The 26,311-nt window shown below is 41.6% G+C and overlaps 1 protein-coding gene across 1 annotated transcript in view; it reads left to right on the top strand.

Annotated features, from left to right (window-relative positions):
• Nucleotides 1-1,720: 1,720 nt before the first annotated feature.
• LOC126159142 (odorant receptor 30a-like) overlaps nucleotides 1,721-26,311 on the top strand; it is a 67,505-nt gene continuing 42,914 nt past the window's right edge. Inside the window, exons 1-2 of the mRNA XM_049916494.1 lie at nucleotides 1,721-1,780; nucleotides 23,563-23,664. Coding sequence (XP_049772451.1) covers nucleotides 1,721-1,780; nucleotides 23,563-23,664 — 162 coding nt within the window. The remainder of the gene's footprint in view (nucleotides 1,781-23,562; nucleotides 23,665-26,311) is intronic.

Genomic DNA, 26,311 nt, shown 5'->3' with positions numbered 1-26,311 from the left:
CTTGTGTGCACACAAGTACATGAGAAACGAAATAAAAGGCCAGGCAGCAGAATAGCTAGAAGCAGAGATTCAGATGCAGATTCAGAGCCAGTGCCAGCGGGGCCGAGTAGGCCCATAGCAGCCGATACAGCCGATAAAGACTTCAACTACGAGAAGACGGTGATAGACTCTGGTGGACACTCTGGAACTGCAGGTCAAGTAGGATTTTTAGAGTTTCATTGGAATGGTGTTGAACAGAGGCTGTCAGTCTTTGTCTCAATTACTTAGAGAGATTCCAGTGCTAACCAAGAACAAGTGATTGCTTTGTACTTGTTTCTTATATGTGCCGGCAATTAGCTTTGCAGTAGCAAGTCCGAATAAATAGACTGAATTTTACTAAGGGGTTTATGGTCCAACACCTCACATAAGTATATGTGAGAATAAATTTGATAGAAACTAACCAGCCTTTTCTGCCTATTACAATTCTGTAACCTATTTGCAGGAAACTTATTTGCTTCAAACCAAGGAGATTCTCTCCCTCTCATCTCCGATATAAAGGTTGACAGAAATTTTTAACTAACCCATTGTCGTTAACGTCCCGATTGCGCTACGCAGTTCGCACTTACTTCATTCTGGTACAGTGAGGCTGTGCCGGGATGCGACACACATGGCCGTCCGTAGCTCGGTCTTTTTGGTACCATAACTTCTTGTGACCACCTCTGCCAACAGTCATGTACAGTGGCTACATTCCTGCCAAGTCTTTCCGTTAATATCGCACAAGGAACATCCAGCTTCTTGTAGCCCTATAACACGACCTCGTTCCATCTCAGTGAGATGTTGATAATGGCGTTTTTTGTCGCGTTAAAGGCATTCTTGACTAACATCAACTCACCGCGTCCAATCTCAAAGGTAACTAACGGTCACGACAGTTAAAGCGTGTATTTAAAGCAAACCTGATTTACACCCTCTTAGTGGCGTTCTAGCGGCTCTCTCACGCGACTCGTACAAATTTGAATAGACATCGTCTTTCAGACGTAGAAACACATCTAACTTCCGTTTATGTTGCACAACTTCTTCGTGTTGTTTTTTCTTCCGTCAGTGAATATACCGGGTCTCTCTCCTAAGAGTCGTCAGGCGGATTTTTTCTTGTGTTTTCGTCGATATTTGTAATTTCGTTTTTGCATTGCTCAGCTGGAGTCATTGCAAACAATTACTGCTCATCGCGCCTTTTCATGCGACGTGCAGTGTCAACAGAAAGCGTCAGTTTATTTCCTGTTTAAAAAAAAATTAAATCGGAGCGTTGGCTCTGAGCACTATGGGACTCAACTGCTGTGGTCATAAGTCCCCTAGAACTTAGAACTACTTAAACCTAACTAACCTAAGGACATCACACACATCCATGCCCGAGGCAGGATTCGAACCTGCGACCGTAGCGGTCGTGCGGTTCCAGACTGTAGCGCCTTTAACCGCTTGGCCACTCCGGCCGGCTCGGAGCGTTGAACATCGGTGTTCGGCAAGTAGTTTTCAGCCCTTCCCCAGTAATTGGCGTAGTTTGTAAAAGCCTCACATGTTCGTTTTTCATTTTAAACGAAGCGCGTGATGGGGAAAAAGGGTTTCACATCACTGTATTACTTGCTTAGTACTGGCAGCCATGAATAGATCAATGAGTACCACCTAACAAGTGCTTGCTATCGTCCGCAGCTCACTGAAGACGCTGCAGCGTGTGATGAGTCCTGTGGCCATGACGCAGTTCATGTGCAGTGCATCAGGAGCGTGCATCACCTTGTTCCAGGCCACATTCGTAAGTAACAACTCCAGTTTCATTATAATTTCTTACCAATAAAGTACATGAATTACTATCCCTTCATGTTATCGATAACATGTAAAACGTGACTTTCAGCTAAAACAGGCTTCCAAAATGTTGCAGAGTGTGACACGCTCAATATTTTTTGCCACGACGACATTACAATAAATACGGAACAAATCACCTACGCCAGTGTGTTGTTTTCTATACCATGTTTCTATGTTGAGAGAGTTTGAATACATTTGTTGTACGAAATAAAAAACTGCTGAGTAGTTGAAGAATTCTATAGACTTTCATTTGAATATTAAAGGTCCAAAATGGCAATCACCATGTTATGAAATCGCGAATATTTTCAAATGCACGAATAACTGTTGTAATAGGTTCAGAGAAACAGTCTAGTTGTTTGGACTCCTTTATCGAAACAAGCTGGTTAGACGCAATATACACTGCTGGGCAAAAAAAGGGAACCACCCAGTGGGTAGGAGCAAAATAAATGAAACTTCGCGGCTTGACAGAAAGAGAGTGACGTTGTTTCAATAACTACAGGATAGAATCAAATTTACAAAGAACATGGTAGTTTGAGGCCACTTATCAGTAGGACGTTACACCCCCTCGGCCTGTACCCACACAGTAATTCGTGCTGAAAGGGTGTCATGAAGCTATTTTATCCTCTCCAAAAACAAGTTGCCACACACCTGTTGTAAATGGCACTTGATATCATGGATGTTAGCACTGGGACGGAGTTGACGTCCGAGCTGGTCCCATACGTGTTCTGTTGGGGACAGGTCTGTGGATTTTTTTCTGGTAACAGGGGTAACTCAACATTACACAGACAATTCATAGAGACACAGGCTATGAGTGTACGATCACTAGCCTGTTAAAAAATGGAACCACTATAATGTCGGATGGGAGATAACACATGAGGACGCATGATGTCCTTGATGTATTGTTGTGCGGTCAGAGTACCCTCAATCACTATGACTCTTGACCTGACCTGATGGCCCTCTGGACCATGATGCCAGAAGTAACACCACTGTGACTCTTCAAAACATTGGAAAAATAGGACCTGTCTCCCAGTCACCACCATACTCGTAAATGATGGTCGTGATGCAATGCCGTTCATTAGCAGTCCTTGCATCCCAATCACAGCACAACTCCAAATGCAGCTGTTTATTGCAGCCTACGCTTGAGACAGTAATTCACCAGGTCAGCTGCTGCTAGTCTCTGAACAATGGTGCAGGATGACACAAAATGGTGCAGAGCATCCTTTACTCGTTCTTGGATGGCAGAAGCACGGATGTGATGGGGTTATGATGTGCTTGGTGTATAATATGGTGGTCCTACCTTTTGGTGGTCAGACGTGGTTGACCAGAACCTTCACGACGAAATGTCTGCCCTAACATTCCCATGCTACTCAACATCGAGCCTCTGTCACATCCAAATGACCCACAAATCTGGATACTGCACCGATTCTACCAGCTGACCAATGGAGAACACAACTAGAACCCGTTCAAACTCTGTCCCGCATCACAAAGAAATTATCCAATGGGACGGAAATCAGTAGATGTGATGTACATGTACAGACAAACAAATGACTACAGTTTCAGAAAAACTGAATGATTTATTCAAGAGAAAGGGCTTCACAAACTGAGCAAGTCAATATCATATTGGTCCACCTCTGGCCGTTATGCAAGCAGTTATTCGGCTTGGCATTTATTGAAAAAGTTGTTTGATGTCCTCCTGATGGATATTACGCCAAATTCTGCCCGATTGGCGCATTAAATCGTCAAAATCCCGAGCTGATTGGAGGGCGCTGCCCAAAATCCTCTAAATTTTTCAGTTTGGGAATATCTGACGACCTTTCTGGCCAAGGTAGGGTTTGGCAAGCCGAAGACAAGCAGCAGAAACTCTCGCCGTGTGCGAGTCAGCATTATCTTGACTGAATTGTAAGCCCAGAATGGCTTGCCATGAAGGGCAAAAAACGGGGCTCGGAATATCGTTGACATAGTTGGGAGGGGGGGGGGTGGGGAGAGGGCAACAGTCAGGTTAGTATCCCATTGTCCAGGGTGTCTGCAGACAGAAGGGAGGGCAACACCGAGAATGTTCAAGTAAACTTCTTGGATCATGTTCACGGTAACCTCAGTGAGTGAACCCAAGTCATGGCACGAAAAACACTCTCAAAAACATCACTGATCCACCTCTAGCCTGAACTACACCCTCCACACACTGTGGGTTAAACACCTCGTTGGGACGTCATGCACTCGACGTCTTGTATCATCTGAAGAGAGAAAAAAAAACCATAACGCGTCTTACTACTCTATACGCCTCGAATCAGCTAATGTCCAATTTCTGCATTATTTGGCCCACTGAAGATGTACGTCTTGATGTGTCATTGTGAGAAATGGGCTTTTGCGAGATACCCGGCTTGAAACATACACTGCATGAAGTTTCCTTCGAAATGTTCGCTCGCAAAGTGCTTGAGGCCGGCCTGCATTCACTAATAGCAGAAAATCGTGTCGGGTTTGAAACCGATTGCCATCAACAAGGCGTAACACTCGTTTATGGTCCCTGTCATTTAGGGTATCATATACACTCCTGGAAATTGAAATAAGAACACCGTGAATTCATTGTCCCAGGAAGGGGAAACTTTATTGACACATTCCTGGGGTCAGATACATCACATGATCACACTGACAGAACCACAGGCACATAGACACAGGCAACAGAGCATGCACAATGTCGGCACTAGTACAGTGTATATCCACCTTTCGCAGCAATGCAGGCTGCTATTCTCCCATGGAGACGATCGTAGAGATGCTGGATGTAGTCCTGTGGAACGGCTTGCCATGCCATTTCCACCTGGCGCCTCAGTTGGACCAGCGTTCGTGCTGGACGTGCAGACCGCGTGAGACGACGCTTCATCCAGTCCCAAACATGCTCAATGGGGGACAGATCCGGAGATCTTGCTGGCCAGGGTAGTTGACTTACACCTTCTAGAGCACGTTGGGTGGCACGGGATACATGCGGACGTGCATTGTCCTGTTGGAACAGCAGGTTCCCTTGCCGGTCTAGGAATGGTAGAACGATGGGTTCGATGACGGTTTGGATGTACCGTGCACTATTCAGTGTCCCCTCGACGATCACCAGTGGTGTACGGCCAGTGTAGGAGATCGCTCCCCACACCATGATGCCGGGTGTTGGCCCTGTGTGCCTCGGTCGTATGCAGTCCTGATTGTGGCGCTCACCTGCACGGCGCCATACACGCATACGACCATCATTGGCACCAAGGCAGAAGCGACTCTCATCGCTGAAGACGACACGTCTCCATTCGTCCCTCCATTCACGCCTGTCGCGACACCACTGGAGGCGGGCTGCACGATGTTGGGGCGTGAGCGGAAGACGGCCTAACGGTGTGCGGGACCGTAGCCCAGCTTCATGGAGACGGTTGCGAATGGTCCTCGCCGATACCCCAGGAGCAACAGTGTCCCTAATTTGCTGGGAAGTGGCGGTGCGGTCCCCTACGGCACTGCGTAGGATCCTACGGTCTTGGCGTGCATCCGTGCGTCGCTGCGGTCCGGTCCCAGGTCGACGGGCACGTGCACCTTCCGCCGACCACTGGCGACAACATCGATGTACTGTGGAGACCTCACGCCCCACGTGTTGAGCAATTCGGCGGTACGTCCACCCGGCCTCCCGCATGCCCACTATACGCCCTCGCTCAAAGTCCGTCAACTGCACATACGGTTCACGTCCACGCTGTCGCGGCATGCTACCAGTGTTAAAGACTGCGATGGAGCTCCGTATGCCACGGCAAACTGGCTGACACTGACGGCGGCGGTGCACAAATGCTGCGCAGCTAGCGCCATTCGACGGCCGACACCGCGGTTCCTGGTGTGTCCGCTGTGCCGTGCGTGTGATCATTGCTTGTACAGCCCTCTCGCAGTGTCCGGAGCAAGTATGGTGGGTCTGACACACCGGTGTCAATGTGTTCTTTTTTACATTTCCGGGAGTGTATAATGTATAATTTATTTCACACGATATACTGCGAATTATGGATGAAGGACAACTGGCAGATTCCGTATTTTTAGATTTCCGGAAAGCACTTGACTCGGTACCGCATTGCAGGCTGTTAACGAAGGTAAGAGCATTTGGAGAAAGTACACAGATTTGTGAGTGGCTCAAAGACTTCTTAGATAAAAGAGCTCAGTATGTTGTTCTCGACGGCGAGTGTTTATCAGAGACAAGGATATCGTCAGCAGTGCCCCAGGGAAGTGTCATAGGACCGCTGTTGCTCTCTGTATACATAAATGATATGGCGGACAGAATCGGCAGCAATCTGCGGTCGTTTGCTGATGATGCCATGGGCGATTCTAGAAGTAGGTCGGGGGGGGGGGGGGGGGAGCTAATGGCGGGGGGGAGGGGGCGGGGGAATGGATCATCGCTTAACAAAAGGAGAGTTGGTATGCTCCACAGACAAATTGGTAAAATGTGGTGTTGCTTAAAGTAGTTTTTGGTAACTGTTTTGGAGTTCAGGGTAAAAACGTGTCTACAGAATGTGTGTGCCCGGGAAAATAATACGATTTGACCCAGACGTCCGGCGATTTCGTAGTTTTTGTCTGGGGTCAGCAATTTAAGAGGGAAACGCCCATTTAAATGATATTTATTGGTTTAGATAGTAAGCTATTTGCCACTCTTATTCTTTTGTTAAAATGTGTTTGAAATACATTGCAACCTATATGCCAACATAATTATAAACAAAATGATTGAATCTGTTGAAGTAATATATTCGCTGATTTCTGAAGTCATTTTATCTAGTGTAATATGCTACTCCATTGGGGAGGGGTGGGGGGGTCATAGCCCCCATAGCCGCCCCCTCCCCCCCTTGCCACCGCCACTGGATAATGCCGTGATGTACGGTAAGGTGTCGATGTTGAGCGACTGTAGGAAGATAAAAGATAACTTAGAGAAAATTTCCAATTGATGTAATGAATGAAAGCTAATCCTAAATGTGTAAAAATGTAAGACAATGCGGATGAATAGGAAGAACAAACATGTAATATTCGGATACAGTATAACTAGTGTCCTGCTTGGAAGAGTCAAGTCGTTTAAATATCTGGACGCAACGTTGCAAAGCCATGTGAGATGGAACGAGCGTGTGAGAACTGTGGTTGGGGAAGGTGAATGGTCGACTTCGGTTTATTGGGAGAATTTTAGGAAAGAGTGTTCACCTGTAAAGGAGACCGCATATAGGATGCTGGTGCGACCTATTCTTGAGTACTGCTTGGGTGTTTGGAATCTGCACCAGGTGAGATTGAAAGAAGACATCGAAGCAGCGGGCTGCTAGATGTGTTACCAGTAGGTTCGAACAACACGTAAGTGTTACGGAGATGTTTCGGGAACTCAAATGGGAATCCCTGGAGGGAAAGTGACGTTCTTTTCGAGAATCACTACTAAGAAAATTTATAGAACCGGAATTTGAAGCTGACTACCAAACGATTCTATTGCCGCCAACATACATTGCGCCTAAGGTCCACGAAGATAAGATACGAGAAATTAGGGCTCGTACAGAGGCATACAGATAGTCGTTTTGCCCTCGCTCTATTTGCAAGTGGAACAGGGAAGAAAATAACTGGCAATGGTACAGGGTACCCTCGCCACGCACCGTACTATGGCTTGCGGAGTATCTATGTAAATGTAGATGTAGATATATAATATGTATTATATAATATATATGAATTACGTATTATATTATATGATGATGATGATGATGTCCCATACTCCGAGGAGCGTAGATGGACGATGCGGGACACCCGCACCGCTGACTAGGCAAGGCAGAGGTGGTTTAACATTCCCTTCCTCCGACTATAATGGGGATGAATGATGATGATGAAGACGATACAATACCCAGTCATCTCGAGGCAGGGAAAATCCCTGACCCCTCTGGGAATCGAACCCGGGACCCCGTGCGCGGGAAGCGAGAACGCTACCGCAAGACCAAGAGCTGTGGACATTATATTACATATATTCGACCACTGGTCTATAATATTACATGGCTCTGAACAGTACACCATTCCTTGCAGATACATTGGACAGTACATGTTGATAAACCAACAATTTGGCCAGCTTCATTCTCTGTGTATTCATGGGTACGTCTGAACACGATCTATAAAACTATTTTTAGCCTTTTATTTGTGAAACATTCAATTTGGAAATCTAGATTCGTCAAGACATAAATCCTCTTAAACCAAAGAGTAACTATAATGCAATGTAATAGTTTTTATAATCTTGAGATGTTTATGTTTCTCACGATGTCATTGAGCATGTAATATTTTAAATCCACCTGATCTGCACTTTTAGCATTTGATGGCAGTTTTTAGATCTATTTCAGAATGACCTAATGTAAAGGCTGAAAACGGTAGCGAACTCAATAAAGTTCTCAACAGCAAATGAAGCGGTTTTTCATTAACTGATTAACATTTTCATCAGAGTACTTATAAATTCAGTGTTTATCAGGCAATGTTCAATGACGATCTACAGTTTGTCTTACTCTGCGTACAAAACCACTTCATTAGTTTGTTGCAATTTTTCAACTGTGTTCGTGTCTCATATATCTTTCTCCAGCTTTCTCCAAAATATTTGCAACGATAACATTCAAGCAGCTTCCTAAATATCTAATTGCAAATAAAAATTACCCAAGTCACAATTTAAATTTAAAATTGTTTCTGATATTGAGAATGTTGTTTACACATACAGTGAGAACGCAGTTAATTCATTACACAATAAATTACTAGTTATCAATATATTCTGTAATCTGTGAATAGCTTTCGACTAAGTAGATCGCAGTATTATGGTGTCACATGAAAATTTGCAAAATGATTCAAGCCATATTTCTCTATAGGTAACAAAGAACGTCAAAAGCAAAGAATTATCTACAGTACCCTGTACATTACAGCTTACGACCCTCACTTTCTGTCTCATATATTAATGGTTTATCATCTGTAACATTATCAGATACAATACTTGTTTTCAGAATGAATTTTCACTCTGCAGTAGTGTATGCGCTGATGCGAAAGTTACTTACTTACTTACTAGAACCTGGTCGGTACATAGTTTTAATGTGCCAGTAAGTTTCAATAGGCCTACTTGTTTTGTTTGTAGATATCACAAATATAGTGATAAATGGCAATAATGTTTTCGAGTATGTTACTAAACGGTTTCTAGGAAATTCACTGTCATTAACTCTGAAATGAAAAAAAAAAACTCATTCCATGCAGTTCAAACCTGAAAGAGGCTTTCACCGATAAAATGTATAATATATGTGCCTAAGCCGATAGTAGAGGACTACAGAGCTAAATTTTCCAGATTATAGTTTCATAGTATATTTAGCTGCGAGAAACGTACCACTGAACTACCAAATTGACTAATCAAATATTGATTTGCCATATGAGTGCTGTCAGATGTATATGGTGTAAAACTACGAAAAGACATCGTTTGCTTACTTTCATTCCATAACGTGTAGGGAATCTCTTTAATGATGCAGTTTAAAGAGTTCAAAAGTATGTAACACAAATTATTTGTGGTTTGAATTCACGAATATCTTGCACAATCCTGTTTAAGGGATTGGAATATTAACCACAGTCCCTCAGTACATTTGTTCATTAATAAAAGTTGCGATGAATAATACAGGGTGATTCACGAACATCTGCAAATATTTTAATATGTTATTCTACAATTAAAACTAAAGAAAGAAGTTCATATAAACATAGGTCCACAAATGTTTAGTTGTGGAGTTACGGCTGGTAAAAGGTTTTGCCTGAAATTTAGCAACTTCGCTAATATGAAGCCATCGCAATACTGTACGAGGTTAAAGCACGATTTCCATTTATTTCGTTGTTATTGATCTGGTGAATCTAATAAAACATGTCCCAGAATGTGTCTGCAGTAGTTTTGCAGTAGGCCTACGTCCAGAGCAGCAAAGAAGTAATTTCGTAAAATTTTAAATTTATTAACTACTTGGCCCAATTTGTTCTTTAAATTCCACACAACTGCACAAAGTTTTCAACAGAACTTGTAGAGAATTTAATTTTGTAAAACTGATGGTAATAACAACTGAAAATATGAATGTGTCAGATAATCTGCTTTTATGAATACCATAGTACACGTGAATTCTTGTTAAACAGGAAAAAACAAAGCTGAGTATTAAGGAAGTTGTACAATGTACATACAACTTCACAATACAATCACAATAAATGTTCAAAAATGTCTCCATCGATTTCAATGCATTTAGCTGCACGTGTATGAACAGATCTTGTTGCTCGTTTCAGTTTCACAGGGTTGTTCTTAATTTCGTCTATTGTATTCATAATACGAGCTAGTAATGCCTCACGTGTGTTGACTTCGTCCTCATAAACTATGTCTTTCATCCCTACCCATATCCAAAAATCCATTGGTGTTAAATCGGAAGATCTGGATGGCCACAGACGTGTAACATCACGACCAATTCATTTCTGGGGAAAATGTTCATTTAAATGTGTAGTAACGCCGTTGGTGAAATGTGGAGGAGCACAGTCATGTTGAAAATACATTTGCTATCGCGTAGCAAGTGGAACATTTTCGAGTAAGTAGGGCATTTCTTCTTGAAGGAATTGTAAGTACGTCTCTCGCCAATTAGACGTCCTGGGAAAATGAATGGTTAAATAAAGTGTGTGTTGATTATACCACACCACACATTTATGCTAAATCGCTGGTGGAATTTGAGTTGCACAGTTGCATGTGGGTTTGCTTCAGACCACACGTGCTCGTTATGTAATTTGTTTATGCCATCTCGAGTAAATTGTGCCTCATCAGTAAGTAAAATGTATTTGTGTAACTGCCGATTAGTATTTAACCAGCTGCACAACTCCAAGCCAAGGGCAGGATCTCCCAGATGTAAATGATGCACTTTTTGTTTATGGTAAGGGTACAAATTGTTGTACTTCAGTGTACGCCATACCTTATATTGTGAAATTCCTGATCGTTGAGAGTTTTCGTATACTGGTACACGGGCTACGTTGAACAGCATCCATAATATCATCATCATCGTCTTCACGTATCGAGCGCTCGTACTGATTTGAATGCAAGGTAGAGAACCTGTCTCCCGTAGCATTCGAAATACTTCACTAATGGTTCGTGCATTCGGAGTCCTCCGAGTTGAATAACGTTCGCGGTATTCGTTAACTGCAGCCGTAGCATTACCATCACATTTGCCATAAATAAACTATATCGGCGTATTGCTCTGTCGTAAATTTGAAAGGCATCCCTATTTCATAAATAATCTACAAACTACAGCAGTTACTATGTGGTTTCACTTAAATGCACTGTTGTTAATATGTTCGTTCACTGAACAGTACAGAAATTTAACTAGTTTCGAGGTTCAGACGTCTGAAACAACTCACTAACGGTTTCCAACAATGACATAAACGTTCCTACATTCTTCATGGAAAGTAAACAAATTTACTTGTATAATAACCTTTGCTTCTCTGGATGTTCTGGAAAACTATTGCAGATACACGTCTGGGACGTGTTTTATTAGATTCACCAGACAAATAACAACAAAATAAATGGAAATCGTGCTTTACTTTAACCTCGTACAGTTTTGCGATGGCTTCATATTAGCGAAGTTGCTAAATTTCAGGCAAAGTCTTTTATTAGCCGTAACTCCTGAACTAAACATTTGCGAACCTATGTTTATATGAACTTTTTTCTTTAGTTTTAGTTGTAGAATAACATATTAAAATATATGCATATCTTCGTGAATCACCCTGTATATCTCTCAATCAAATTCATGGCTTAACACGTATCTATTGTCCAGGGCACACTACTTGTCTGCGACCATAAGACGTTTGCTACTAATATAGTGTAGTTTAAGAGAAGACTAAATCATTTTAAAGTGATCGTCTCCTTTTAATCAACCAACGAATTTTTCGACACAGTCGATGTACGCTTTGTTAACAGCATCACATAACGTGAGTTCTACGTTTTCGCCCTTCGATGGGGTGATGTAGTCTGTGTATGTAACTACTGAAATTTTTTACGTTTTTATTTTTTGTAAATGAAGAACGTGCACCTCTTTTTTTCCTTTTATTCATCCTTCAGTATAATTTGGCTTACAAACGGTATAAGAAATAAAACTTATCACAACACATGCCCTATGATAACGCGAATATCGCAACTATGAGCAGAAAGACCAGATAGCATTTTTTATGTAATTCACATGACTTTCCTCTACGAGAAGGAACAAAAAAAAAAAAAAAAGGAAATGGATGGATGGGCTGAGAAGCAGCGCCCAAAAACGCTTAGACTTCCCCAAGTTGAAAATCATTTTCGGACATATTCGCTGCAGAGAAATGAAAGGCAGGACAGTGTTGTCTCATTTGTACCATATATGAAAATGGATTGGTGAAACTAGAAAAGTTCGTAAGTTTGCAGAGTCTCAACGTCCACTTCACTGAATTAAAATGGGTCCAACGAGTTTTGAAACTTTTTAACTCCCTCAGAACGTGAAATAGATTTTTCCAATTTTGGAAGTTTATGTTTATCCCATAGGCAACCGCTTCATTAGACGAAAGTTTCATTTTTTCCTCCCCTATCACACACCAAATGGGCGAAGTTGTTTTAGAGATAAGGAGGACGGGACGGGTGGCGGGGGGGGGGGGGGGGGGGGAGAAGAGTGGATTGTCAATGGTAACTGGAAGTTACACGTATAAATGATGGTAAAATTTTATAACAGGTTCAAGTAAAGAGACCTGTTACGACTGGATACTGCGTTTACGCTAACTCAGATTTTACAAATGTTTCAAAAACAAAAAACATCGTAAAATACATCATTGCACTGCGTGTTCATTGGTGACTCTTGCAGTGGAAGGTTTTGAGGCTATACTCGACAATCTGTAAGGTGTCTGATCTCTGAAAATGTTTTTATTTTTTATCTGAATTAAATCACGAAGTCAGGTAATCCTACGTTGTCATTTTTAATCGGTCTACAAGAGAGCTTAGCATGCCACAAAACGTCGAATTTCGTTTTACTCATAGAAGTGAAACTTTTTTCTTAATTTCGCACAGCAGACGAACATGGCGCCTTGCAGAGATGAAAATTACGAAAACATCCTAATTAATCTCTGTGGGCGTCAGCATATCGAGGGAGAACATTATGCGCAAGTTCACGATCATATACGACAGTCATATTAAAAATAAACGAAAGACAAAAGGGGAAATGTTACAATAACCATCATAAAAAATTAGTAATAGACACGCTTGTTTGTTTATGAATGACGAGAGTATAGACAATTTTGCACCTTTGAGCTTATGGGAAAATCCAGAATTTAGTTCACCTCCATTCTTTAACAGAATGCAGGTGATTTAATATGTATATATAGGTACAGCGCGTATTAGACCGCAGTCTCTGTGACAAAATAGGACTGAATAAATGGTCTCTAGCATTTCTGGACATAAGTTCGTTAGACCTTTTTTTGTTCCGTATCTTCCCATCGATCAATCCCTAGAGACTGAGCACGGTGGAAACAAATTAATGACATGAAAAACTACTAAATTACGTAAGGTTTCAAATGAAAATATCGATGACTTTCATGAATTATTGTTAATGGCTGAAAGCCGATTTTATGATGATCACGAAATTTAAACTGATGTCTTCAGCTGGTGTTGGGAATTGTTGGTGGAGCACGATTTTGGGACTGTTAGAGAGTAGGCACGGATGAGAAATGGGCTTTGTTGGTCTTGAGAAAGAAGTGAGCAGTAGGCGACGAGGATTTTTGTGGGAGAATACATTGGAATGGCAGTGGGATGGAAAATATGCGGAAGAGGACAGCAACCAAAGCTCTTGAATAGGAACGTGAAGAGGGGCCTTGACATGAAGAAGTAACGAGTACTCCGATAAATCCGAAGGCCTAAGTAATTTCTGGGCGCATTTCGTGGTACTGTAAAGAGGGGTAATAAAAGTTGGGATAGAAAGAATGTAGAGAGTGCGTAGATCGAAGGTTACGTGGATGTTTATGGGAACTGCAGCTAACTCGAAGGTATTCACCGTGAGGGAGGAGAGAAAGAAGGTAGTTGACGTAAGATTTGATTGAGGGAGCTACGCAGACATGGAAGGCGAAGTGAAGAGCACGACATTTGAGGATTTAGAAGGAGACAGAAAATTTTGGTGATGCTGAAATGCAGGTGAGATTAACATAAGAGAAAATAGGTCGGTTTAGGGCTTTGTATGCGTACAGCATGGCCCAGGAATTAAATTCCAAGTTTCTGTCATTTTCCTTTATTGTTCTTTCATTGCCCCGCCCCCATGGGTGAGTGAAGGCTGGCATACAAGCAGCTCTTCAGCCACTAGCATTTACACAAAAACAAATCGTTTCAAAATATTATGGAAGATTAAATATTTACATATTTTTTAAAATTATTAACGTCATTGCCAACATGAGTAACTTAGAAGTGGATACCTTCGGCATAGCGAAGCAGCTTAAATCAGTTAATAAAGCCAAGGCCTCCGGTCCAGATTGTATACCAGTTAGGTTACTTTCAGAGTATGCTAATACAATAGCTTCATACCTAGCAATAATGTACAACTGCTCGCTTGTTGAAAGGTCCGTACATGAAGACTGGAAAGTTACACAGGTCACATCAACACCCTAGAAAGGAAATAGGATTAATCTATGAGTTACAAAGCAATATCACTAACGGCGGTTTGCAGTACCATTTTGGAACACATACTGTGTTCAGACATTATGCATTACCACGAAGGAAACGATTTATTGACGAATAGCCAACATGGAATCAGAAATATCGTTCTTGTGAAACATAACTAACCATTCATTCTCATGAGGTGATGAGTGCTATGGACAGAGGTGTCAAACTGATTCCATATTTTAAGATTTCCAGAAGGGAGAAAGGAAGGAATATTGGGTTTAAAATCCCGTCGACATCGAGGTCATTGGAGACGGAGCACAAGCTCAGATTGTGTCAAGGATGGGGAAGGAAGTCGGCCATGCTCTTTCAAAGGAATCATCCTGGCATGTACCTGGAGCGATTTAGGGAAATCATGGAAAACCTAAATCCGGATGGCTGGACGCAGGTTTGGACCGTCGTCCTTACGAAGGCGAGTCCAGTGTGCTAACCACTACGCCACCTCGCTCGGTTTTCCAGAAGGCTCATGACACTGTTCCTCAAAAGCGACTTATAATTAAATTACGTGCCTATGGAGTATCGTCTCAGCTGTGTGACTGGATTCGTGATTTCCTGTCAAAAAGGTCACAGTTCGTAATAACTGACGGAAAGTCATCGAATAAAACAGAAGTAATGTCTGGCGTGCCTCAAAGGAAGTGTTATAGGTCCTCTGCTATTCCTGATCTACGTAAACGACATAGGAGACAATTTGAGAAGTCCTCTTAGATTGCTTGTAAATGATTTTGTCATTTAACGTAATGTAAAGTCATCAGATGATCAAAACCTACTGCAAAATGATTTAGATAATTATCTCTGTGGTGCGAAAAGTGGCAGTTGACTCTGAATAATGAAAAGTGTGAAGTCATCCACATGAGTACTAAAAGAATTCCGCTAAATTTCGGTTACACAATAAATCACAAAAATCTAAAGATAGTGAATTCAACTAAATACTTAGGAACTACAATTAAGAATAACTTAAATTGTAACGATTATATAGATAATGTTGTTGTGAAAAGCGAACCAGTGACTGCGATCTATTGGTAGAACACTTAGAAAATGCAATAGGTCTAATAAAAAGACTGCCTGCACCATACTTGTCCGTCGTCTCTGGAGTATTGTAGTGCGGTATGGGATCTGCATCAGATAGGACTGACGGAGGACACCGAAAAAATTCAAGGAAGTTCAGCTCATTTTGTGTTATCGCGATGTAAGGGAGGAAATGCCACGAAATGATACACGAGGTAGGATGGCAATGTTTAAAACAAAGATGTTTTTTTTGTTGTGGCAGGATCTTCTCATGAAATTTCAATCACCAACTTTCCTCTCCGAATGCGAAAAAATTTTGTTGGTGCCCACCTTCATAGAGAGATCGATCATCATAACCAAGTAAGAGAAATCGCAGCTCGCATAAAAATATGTAAGTGTTCGTTTTTACCGCGCGCTGTTCGAGAATGGAACGGTTCAGATATAGCTTGAAGGTGGTTGGATGAATCATCTGTCTGGGACTTGATTGTGAACTACAGAGTAATCGTGTATATGTAGATGTATTGTAATAGAAATACAGTACTGAAATAAATGAGGAAGCACTTTGCTGCACTAAAATGGGAAAAATCTGCACCAGAGGAGAACTGTGTAAGAATGGGGAGGTTAAGTGGTCTGGTGGAGTCAGGAGTGGCGGGGGTCAACGTTGAAGGACGGGTAGTGTTTGAGAATGGATGTAATGTGGGAGAGTGGATGATACGAAACATGGGATATGGGTTGGTAAAACTGATGTAGAGGCCAGGTCATGGTTATGAGTAGAAAAGACCAGCAATGAGAGAAACTGAGTGAGCGCTAGTGTGGATCAGAATAGGTAGTGGGTTAGATCTGGTAGAAACGGTATGTTTCTTTTATCTGAGTCATTTGCATGGGCCATATATGACAACAGATTAATAGAGATACTGCTTAATCATGGCTCATGAGTATTGGGGCAACAAGGACGTGGCCTCACTCTGCATTGTTCCCAAATTTATTGAAGATGGTAGATCCAAGATGGCAGCAATAGATGTGACAACGTCGCAATGACGTCATGCAGGGAAGTTCAAATTTTGGCGGGAAAATTGGTCAATTGGGCTGCCTCCACTAACCTGTCATCCCACCACCACCTCTTCCATGGAATTGGCAGAAAAGTACTCAGCCTGTACTGGGCTGCTGGATAGGATGGACATAAGTCTTTATTTTGCATGCAGTGTTTATTTAAACAATTTGAGTTGTCGTAGGCAGTAGCTCCATCCAGTGTCTTCACCATGAGGTCCAGAGTCCAACTGACCTAGTAGATAGTATCGCCATCAGAGGGCACTATCATCCATCCCATGATGTAATCCAAAACGGCAGTCTGGGGAAAAATGGTGGGAAAAGGACTCACTCTATGTCCAGCTGCTGGAGACGAAGGACTGTATTTATTTTCAGTGGGAAGCTGGAACAATTTATTTATGGACAGATTTCACATAATTTATTTATTACACTGATACAAAACACTCGCCCTGACGTGCTTGATGTCACAATACATAGCCTACAGGCCTGCAACCTACCCGTAAATTACCGAAATAATGCAGTACCTGATGTATAGACATGCAGAAACTCGTAAATTGTCAAAATAATGCTTATAAAACGCTCTGCAAAGATGCTCAGTAATTATAAACTGTCGAAATAATGCATTGCACAGCCTACAGATCTGTTCACAAAATAGTGCAGTACACTGTTGCACAGACACATTCACTACTCGTAAAACTGTCAAAAAAATGATGCATGTGTAACACTATGCAAACATACACACAACGTTAAATAGCCGAAAATAATGCAGTGCACAAACACTCGTTGCACATAAAAATGCTTTCGAATTATCGTTAAGAAATTCGACCACAACATATCAGCAGACTTTTCCCTACAGAGATCCAAGCTGGAATGATGACCGGATGTGTTGGGTGTGCACACTGGTCCAGCCTGTACCACATGTGAGATGCGTCTCGCCACGCACATGCGTTTACATGCCCAATGTGGGCTGACGCGGTGCCGTGAGATGTTTAAGTAGCAACTCACCCTCGAAGGTGCAGCTAAAATGTCAGTATTATACTGATGTCTCATTTCTATGTAAATAACATCCAAGTCTCCCTCTGGATGTGCTGTAGGAATCTTTTGCAGTGCTTCCCAGAATAACACAGGATGCGTTCTTCCTAGCGATCCTAAAAAGACAGCCCATCCATTATGTATCAACCCTTCTCAGAAATTGTCAAGTGCAGCAGAAATAGTTAATGGTCACTTTTGTTGTTGCAGTAGCTTTCGTGATGTCTCAGCTTGTCTCCATGGAAATATTTGTCCTAACAGGACCTGTTTACGAAAATAGCCCAGAGTAACACCGAATGCATTCTTCCTGATGGTCCTGATGAGGCACCGCATCCAAAGGACAGCATCCCGCCAGAGATGGATGGTGTGCTTCAACTTGTCTTTGAACACTTGAACAAAAAAGACATCACATTACTCTAGGGTACCTTGCCCCCATCTTGTTCGAATCAGTCTGTAGAGGCTCCTATGCCCCAGCATAAAGGATGTCTTGTGAATGAATGGAGCATTCTGATTGACTCTTACTGAATTTACCCTCCAAGTTACTGATGTGCTGGTGTGGCAGCACTGTCCACCACTTTTTTCTGCAGGCTAGACTTTCAGCGGCAGAACTATTTTGTACAGACTGCCATATTTCACTGACAGTTAAACCCTGCAAAAGTGGTCTACAGGTCACACCTCCTCAATTACACTGCTCTGCCACTGACGACGAAAACCTGAATATTACAGCATGAAACAGATCTCCAACTGGGCTATACATCACCACTTACAGTCTCAGTGTAGTAAACACACAATTCGTATCCTACATCAAACAAAATCATCGCTTCTACATCCTGCATATAGCTAGCGACCACCAGACGCTCGTACATATACCACGAAGACAGATAGGGTAAGCGCATGGAGCGTAAACAGTCCTCGCAGTACTAGATTTTTCCAGCGAGGTCGGTAGGTCACCCACAGCAAACGACGGTCACAAGTCATCTGCCCCCCCACACATACTGGCTCAATGCATGACCAGAGCACCCTCAGCGGACCGGGGTCACCCTCTGAACTGTTGTATAAAGGCTGGGTCAGTTCCCCTTGGCACAAAGGCGCTACTATTTCTGACACGTTATTAATTTGAGATCTGACTTTTAACTGCTTGAGCCCACATTCTGACAGAGATCACGAAAGTAGTATCACCATTATGCACACGCCTGCTCGCCATAGATGGAGCAATATTTTAAGAGGGCACGAATCTCGACAGAGGTAGGGGCTACCTTGGCACATGACCTCTCTGCGCGATTTCTAGTATAAAGTTAGCGATGTGAACGAGCAATCTCCAGTGCAAAATATTCACCTGAAGATGACTGAATCAACATGGCAAGAAGTCGACGTCATGTAGTTCCAATTCTAAAACATCATAGAATACTATTTGATTGGAAAAATTTCAGCAATCATCTCATAATAATCTTATTTTTCTATATACTGACATGATTGTCATAAGAAGTGTGAGTAAAATATAATTTAAAAGTTTATTTGACACTACAATAGTAAAGCCACAGTCCCAGTATATAATTTTTTTCCTTTCTTTGTAAAGAAAAAAATTTATATACTGTGACTATGGCTTCATTATTGTAGTATCAATAAACTCATAATAATCTATTTACATTAATGATTAGTACAGCCCTTTTACTTTTTCTTTTACTTTTTTTTTGGGGGGGGGGGGGGGTTACGATATGAAATCCCTGTTAACTATCCCTATCCTTCAGCTCATTGTGTACGTCAATCGCAAAAATTTTAGTAGTTAGAATGTTTTATCACTGTCCGTATACTTTATTTCAATGAAAATCTATGTAAAGTTCACACTTTCCAGTTGTCATCATGCTAATCAGAATTCTCCGCTGTGTCATAGGAATTTAGCAGACTTAGGACTCCATGATGAGATAAAAGAAATTATTCAGGTACTGAAGGGAGATGAAAATTTAATAGTCATGGGTGACTGGAATTCGAGAGTAGGAAAAGGGAGAGAAGGAAACATAGTAGGTGAATATGGATTGGGGGTAAGAAATGAAACAGGAAGCCGTCTGGTAGAATTTTGCACAGAGCACAACTTAATCATAGCTAACAATTGGTTCATAAAAGAAGGTTGTATACATGGAAGAATCCCGGAGATAATAAAAGGTATCAGATAGATTATATAATGGTAAGACAGAGATTTAGGAACGAAGTATTAAATTGTAAGACATTTCCAGGGGCAGATGTGGACTCTGACCACAATCTATTGGTTATGAACTGTATATTAAAACTCAAGAAACTGCAAAAAGGTGGGAATTTAAGGAGATGGGATCTGGATAAACTGACTAAACCAGAGGTCGTACAGAGTTTCAGGGAGAGCATAAGGGAACAATTGACAGGAATGGGGGAAAGAAGGACAGTAGAAGAAGAATGAGTAGCTCTGAGGGATGAAGTAGTGAAGGCAGCAGAGGATCAAGTAGGTAAGAAGACGAGTGCTAGTAGAACTCCTTGGGTAACAGAAGAAATATTGAATTTAATTGATGAAAGGAGAAAATACAAAAATGCAGTAAATGAAGCCGGCAAAAAGGAATACAAACGTCTCAAAAATGAGATCGACAGGAAGTGCAAAATGGCTAAGCAGGGATAGCTAGAGGACAAGTGTAAGGATGTAGAGGCTTATATCACTAGGGGTAAGATAGATACTGCCTACAGGAAAATTAAAGAGACTTTTGGAGAAAAGAGAACCACTTGTATGAATATCAAGAGCTCAAATGGAAACCCAGTTCTAACCAAAGAAGGGAAAGCAGAAAGGTGGAGGGAGTATATAGAGGGTCGATACAAGGGCGATGTACTTGAGGACAATATTATGGAAATGGAAGAGAATGTAGATGAAGATGAAATGTGAGATAGGATACTGCGTGAAGAGTTTGACAGAGCACTGAAAGACTTAAGTCGAAACAAGGCCCCAGGAGTAGACAACATTCCATTAGAACTACTGACGGCCTTGGGAGAGCCAGTCCTGACAAAACTCTACCATCTGGTGAGAAAAATGTATGAGACAGGCGAAATACCCTCAGACTTCAAGAAGAATATAATAATTCCAATCCCAAAGAAAGCAGGTGTTGACAGATGTGAAAATTACCGAACTATCAGTTTAATAAGTCACAGCTGCAAAATACTAACACGAATTCTTTACAAACGAATGGAAAAACTGGTAGAAGCCGACCTCGGGAAAGATCAGTTTGGATTCCTTAGAAATATTGGAACACCTTACGACTTATCTTAGAAGAAAGATTAAGGAAAGGCAAACCTACGTTTCTAGCATTTGTAGACTTAGAGAAAGCTTTTGACAATGTTGACTGGAATACTCTCTTTCAAATTCTAAAGGTGGCAAGGGTAAAATACAGGGAGCGAAAGGCTATTTACAATTTGTACAGAAACCATATGGCAGTTATAAGAGCAGAGGGGCATGAAAGGGAAGCAGTGGTTGGGAAGGAAGTGAGACAGGGTTGTAGCCTTTCCCCAATGTTATTCAATCTGTGTATTGAGCAAGCAGTAAAGGAAACAAAAGAAAAATTCGGAGTAGGTATTAAAATCCATGGTGAAGAAATAAAAACTTTGAGGTTCGCCGATGACATTGTAATTCTGTCAGAGACAGCAAAGGACCTGGAAGAGCAGTTGAACGGAATGGACAGTGTCTTGAAAGGAGGATATAAGATGAACATCAACAAAAGCAAAACGAGGGTCATGGAATGTAGTCGAATTAAGTCGGGCGATGCTGAGGGAATTAGATTAGGAAATGAGACACTTAAAGTAATAAAGGAGTTTTGCTATTTGGGGAACAAAATAACTGATGATGGTCGAACTAGAGAAAATATAAAATGTAGACTGACAATGGCAAGGAAAGCGTTTCTGAAGAAGAGAAATTTGTTAACATCGAGTATAGATTTAAGTGTCAGGAAGTCGTTTCTGAAAGTATTTGTATGGAGTGTAGCCATGTATGGAAGTGAAAAATGGACGATAAATAGTTTGGACAGGAAGAGAATAGAAGCTTTTGAAATGTGGTGCTACAGAAGAATGCTGAAGATTAGATGGGTAGATAACATAACAAATGAGGAGGTATTGAATAGAATTGGGGAGAAGAGGAGTTTGTGGCACAACTTGACTATAAGAAGGTACCGGTTGGTTGGACATGTTCTGAGGCATTTAGGGATCACAAATTTAGCATTGGAAGGCAGCGTGGAGGGTAAAAATCGTAGAGGGAGACCAAGAGATGAATACACTAAGCAGATTCAGAAGGGTATAGGTTGCAATAGGTACTGGGAGTTGAAGAAACTTGCAAAGGATAGGGTAGCATGGAGAGCTGCATCAAACCAGTCTCAGGACCGAAGACCACAACAACAACAACAGGACTCAACTGTCATACTTGTCACTGAGCGAAGTGGTGTAGTGGTCAGCACACTGGACTCGATTTCTGTGGGGTAAGATGGGGTGGGCTGGAGTACGAGGGTGGGGAGGGGGAGGGGGAGGCGGTTCAAATCCCTACTCAGCCATCCAGATTTATGTTTCTCATGGTTCCCCTAAACTGCTTAAGGCGAATGCCAGGATGGTTTCCTCGCAAGGAACATGACCAGTTTCGTTACTCATCATTTCCAAATAGGGCTTTCGCCCCGCCATTAATGACTTAGTCATCGCGTGCACATTTCTTCTACTAATGTCAAGCCATCTCACTTGATGACTACAGCGGAATGCGAAATAAAATTTCATGTACCAAAAATTCTCTTTTCCGACCACGAGTTACATGGCAAAAGTTTAGTAGCGTGTGATGCCCTGCACTGTTCTATCATTCTAGTGAACCAGTTAAGAAGTTGACCCCCTTCGATTATCGGTTATATATACAGGGTGTACATGAAATCCGGAAACATTTTCAAATATTTATTGCACGAGAACCAAACATTGTACAGATACCAGACATTTGTCATTTTGAAGAGAAATCCTGCAGGTTCTTTTTTTTTTTTCATGTATACCGCCACAGCGTAGTTTGGTAATTTGTCGATAATCAGCACTAGTCGCAAACATGGCGAGTTTCAGGTGCGGAACGAGCTTTTGTGTGTTGGACTTCGACAAAAACAAGTGTGCTACAGCTGTTCAATGGATGTTTGATTGGCCGTGCCACAGAAGGGGACAGCTGTTTCATGAAATGGCCTCCCTGATCACCAGATCTCACTCCGTGTGACTTTCTTCTGTGGGGACACATTAAAGATCTGGTGTATGTACCGCCTCTACCACGTGATGTAGCAAAGCTCCGGGAGAGAATATGGGAAGCGACTGCCACAGTCGACGATGCCCTGCTGGGACGGGTATAGCAAGAATTCAATTACCGTATTGACATCTGACGGGTCACTCATGGTTTTGCATATCGAATGTTTGTAAAAAAACTTTATATATATATATATATATAGTTTTATAACATCTTTATTGTATTTAATTAATTTCTCTATGTTCCCATCTTTTGGATTATCCTCCAAGAACTTCTCACACTGCACATTTGTTACAATGAGAGTCGAGGAAACTTTGCACGCATATGAAACCTGCAAATCTGCGTTTAGTAATACTTCAAAAGAAAAGAAAATATAATTTATCTGTAAATAATGTAGGAAGATATTATACATATTAGTATGATGTAATCACCCTTCATCAGAATAATAAAGTTATGGATATAATTTCTCTTGCGGACTTGTTTACATGGACTGTGAATGTAGTGGATTATAGTTGCACGAAAATCTCTAAAATGGTCAAGTGTGAAGTTCTCCTGTGTAAATAAATATTGCTCCTACAGTAGTAGATAATTCTTCTAAATTTAAGTCTTTGCAGTGATTTGGATGAGCATGTGTCGTATTAGAAAACAGATATTTTATGTTCTAAGCATTGTGTGTCTTATCTTGTAGCTACATTTTTTTTTCTTCCAGAACCCTGAGGGAAACTCAACTCTGAAATGTTTGATTTTCCTTCCATTGCCAGCATTTCAAATATTCATTTACTGCTGGGCTGGACATGAAATAGTTTATCAGGTAAGGATAAAAATCAACACTTTAGATCATGCATTTGAATAACGTAATGAATTTATAGCAATTTTCACCAGTTTCTTCAGGATTTTATGTGCTTAAAACGAATTCCAACACAAACCATCAGTATTTCATATAGAACATCAGCAAACTATTACGAATTAAAGATAAATTCATTCGAAGTAAACGTCAGTAAAGAAGCGAAGGGAATCAGTATTTGGATGTCAGATGTCTGACGGAGAAACTCGGTGTTGAGTCTTGTCTTATTTACATGTGTGATGTTACGTACCTCAACATTCTCTTGCATTAGCAATACCTGTCACATAACCTATTCATGATGGATTGTCTGAACTCGGCAAGTTGCTAGTGGAGACAGTTGTATCTCGCTGTAGGTACCTGAAATACACTTACCTGCGTCTTTCAGATGTTGCTATCCCCTCTGCACAGTAGAAACGCCAATCCGCCGGATTCAGAGTCTGAATGGATGGCTCAGACGGTGTAGAATGATGTGAAGTCTGAGAGGGGTTAATGGTCGAATAAAAGCGCGCTCGTATTTTGAAGGGATGCCATTTGTAATTCTAGTAATTCCCTTTCTGGTGGTTTACAAAAAATGTTTACACAATCACTTATCGTCCATCTGTGCAGTATGTAGATTACAACGGTCTTACACTCAGCCGGCCCTGGTGGCCGAGCGGTTCTAGGCGCTACAGTCTGGAACCGCGCGACCGCTACGGTCGCAGGTTCGAATCCTGCCTCAGGCATGGATGTGTGTGATGTTCTTAGGTTAGTTAGGTTTAAGTAGTTCTAAGTTCCAGGGACTGATGACCTTAGAAGTTAAGTGTCATAGTGCTCAGAGCCATTCTTACACTCACTTATCGCGCCAAAACAATGACAGTTACATTCAACAAACTCTAAAAAGGCCCACAATTTAACTGATAAGGCGTTTTCTACCGTGATCAAAGGTGTCTACACCCGACACGTAACCGCTCACCCTCACAGACTATTCCTGATTGCTACTTTGTTTCCTTGACACAGGGTAGCAAAATCCTTCCTTATGTTTTGGGCCAATAAGAGCCCTCCATTTTGTTGTCTGTATATACGTTGCTTTCTGGGGTCGAACAATGGCCCTCATTTAACATAGCTGATGTAGTGCCACATCACCTGGGACGCTACACAGGACACTCTCTGGCCCCCAGTTTATCTACCCTCTCTCTCACACACAATCCAGTGTCAACATATTGCCCAACATTGCGTAATCTTATGTAACTCATTGAGTACTCCCTATTAACACAATCGTTATAGTAATACCACCAGAAAAAGGGATTAGAAATGCTTAAAGACGAGCTGCTTTGTCTCAGTAGTTAGAGGGTTTAATATACAGCACATCAAATCCCACGTGCAATTTTTATAAATATAGATGAACTTAAAAAACAGTGATGTAGAATGTGATTATGCTGCTGCCTATAGTAAAGTAATCGTCGACTGAGAATGTTCATTACAGCATGTACGCTGCCTGACAAAAAGTGAAGCACTCAGAAGACACTTACACACCATTGGGAGATACTGCATGCAAATAATCAGATTATAGTAGGTAGAATGGCCATTAGAGTGCATTATGGTTGTTCATGTTTAGTGCTGTCACCAGGCTCTGTGGACATACAGTCTGAAAAACTTGTAAAGGTGTTGCAGTGTAGGTTGTCCAAAGAGTTGCATGAAAAAAAAAAAAACAGATCCTTTGCGCCGTTTCTGATTTAATTAGAGTTGAAGTCAGCCAATCAGGTAGTTGCACGTGTAAATTGCCAGAAACAGTGTCGCCAAACGTGTTGTTTGTTCAGAGAACGATAGAAAATTGGACATGGGACGATAATAAGAATAGGATCCGAGCCAAGGGCATAGCAGTCTCGTGCTCTATCTTCTATGCAAATAGAACAACTGACACTAATTGTACCTGACGAGTGACTTGAATTTGCGTGCACAGCGACCTGATTGGCTAACTTCAACACTCATATGCTATCTCTCATGTAACTGTATCATGGTTCTATTTTCAGCAGTAGAACACTTATCTACATGTAGCATGTGCGTCCATGAACTGTCTGCATGTTGTTGAGGTACTTGCTTGGGAAGCAGGATACCCAGATCTGTTCTTGATAGAACATGTGTGGGACCAGCTCAGATGTCGACCTTGCCTCAGTGCCAGTATCCAAGATATCAAGGACCAATTACAACAGTTTTGGGCCAGATTGCTTCAGGAGAGGATACAATGACTTTGCGACAGCCTCCTACTGAATCAGCGCTGGCATCCAGGCCAGAGCGGATGCAATGTCATACTGATAAGTAGGCTCATTCTACCAAGTTCTTTGTAATTTTGGCACGATTTTGTAATCACTGAAATAATATCACAACAGTCTCAGTCCGTGAAGTTTCATTTTGTTTCCTTCTTTCCCTTCTGGGTGTATCACTTTTTTTTCAGACCGTGTACTTAGAGTTGACTATACACTCATGGACATAAAGACTGCAGCTCAATGAAGGCGGCATCCTACAATGTTAAATTGGTATGAGGTACACACAGAGGGGCCCAGAAAAATATAGACGCTCTTTAATAGTACTAATGAAACAAAACGACATAACATTTATTTATGTGTTCAAATTGCCC

Source organism: Schistocerca cancellata, chromosome 2 (assembly GCF_023864275.1).
Source record: "Schistocerca cancellata isolate TAMUIC-IGC-003103 chromosome 2, iqSchCanc2.1, whole genome shotgun sequence".
In the NCBI taxonomy this organism is placed as follows: domain Eukaryota; kingdom Metazoa; phylum Arthropoda; class Insecta; order Orthoptera; family Acrididae; genus Schistocerca; species Schistocerca cancellata.
Note: the sequence above shows the minus strand (reverse complement) of the source record. Positions and strands in the feature narration are given on the sequence as shown.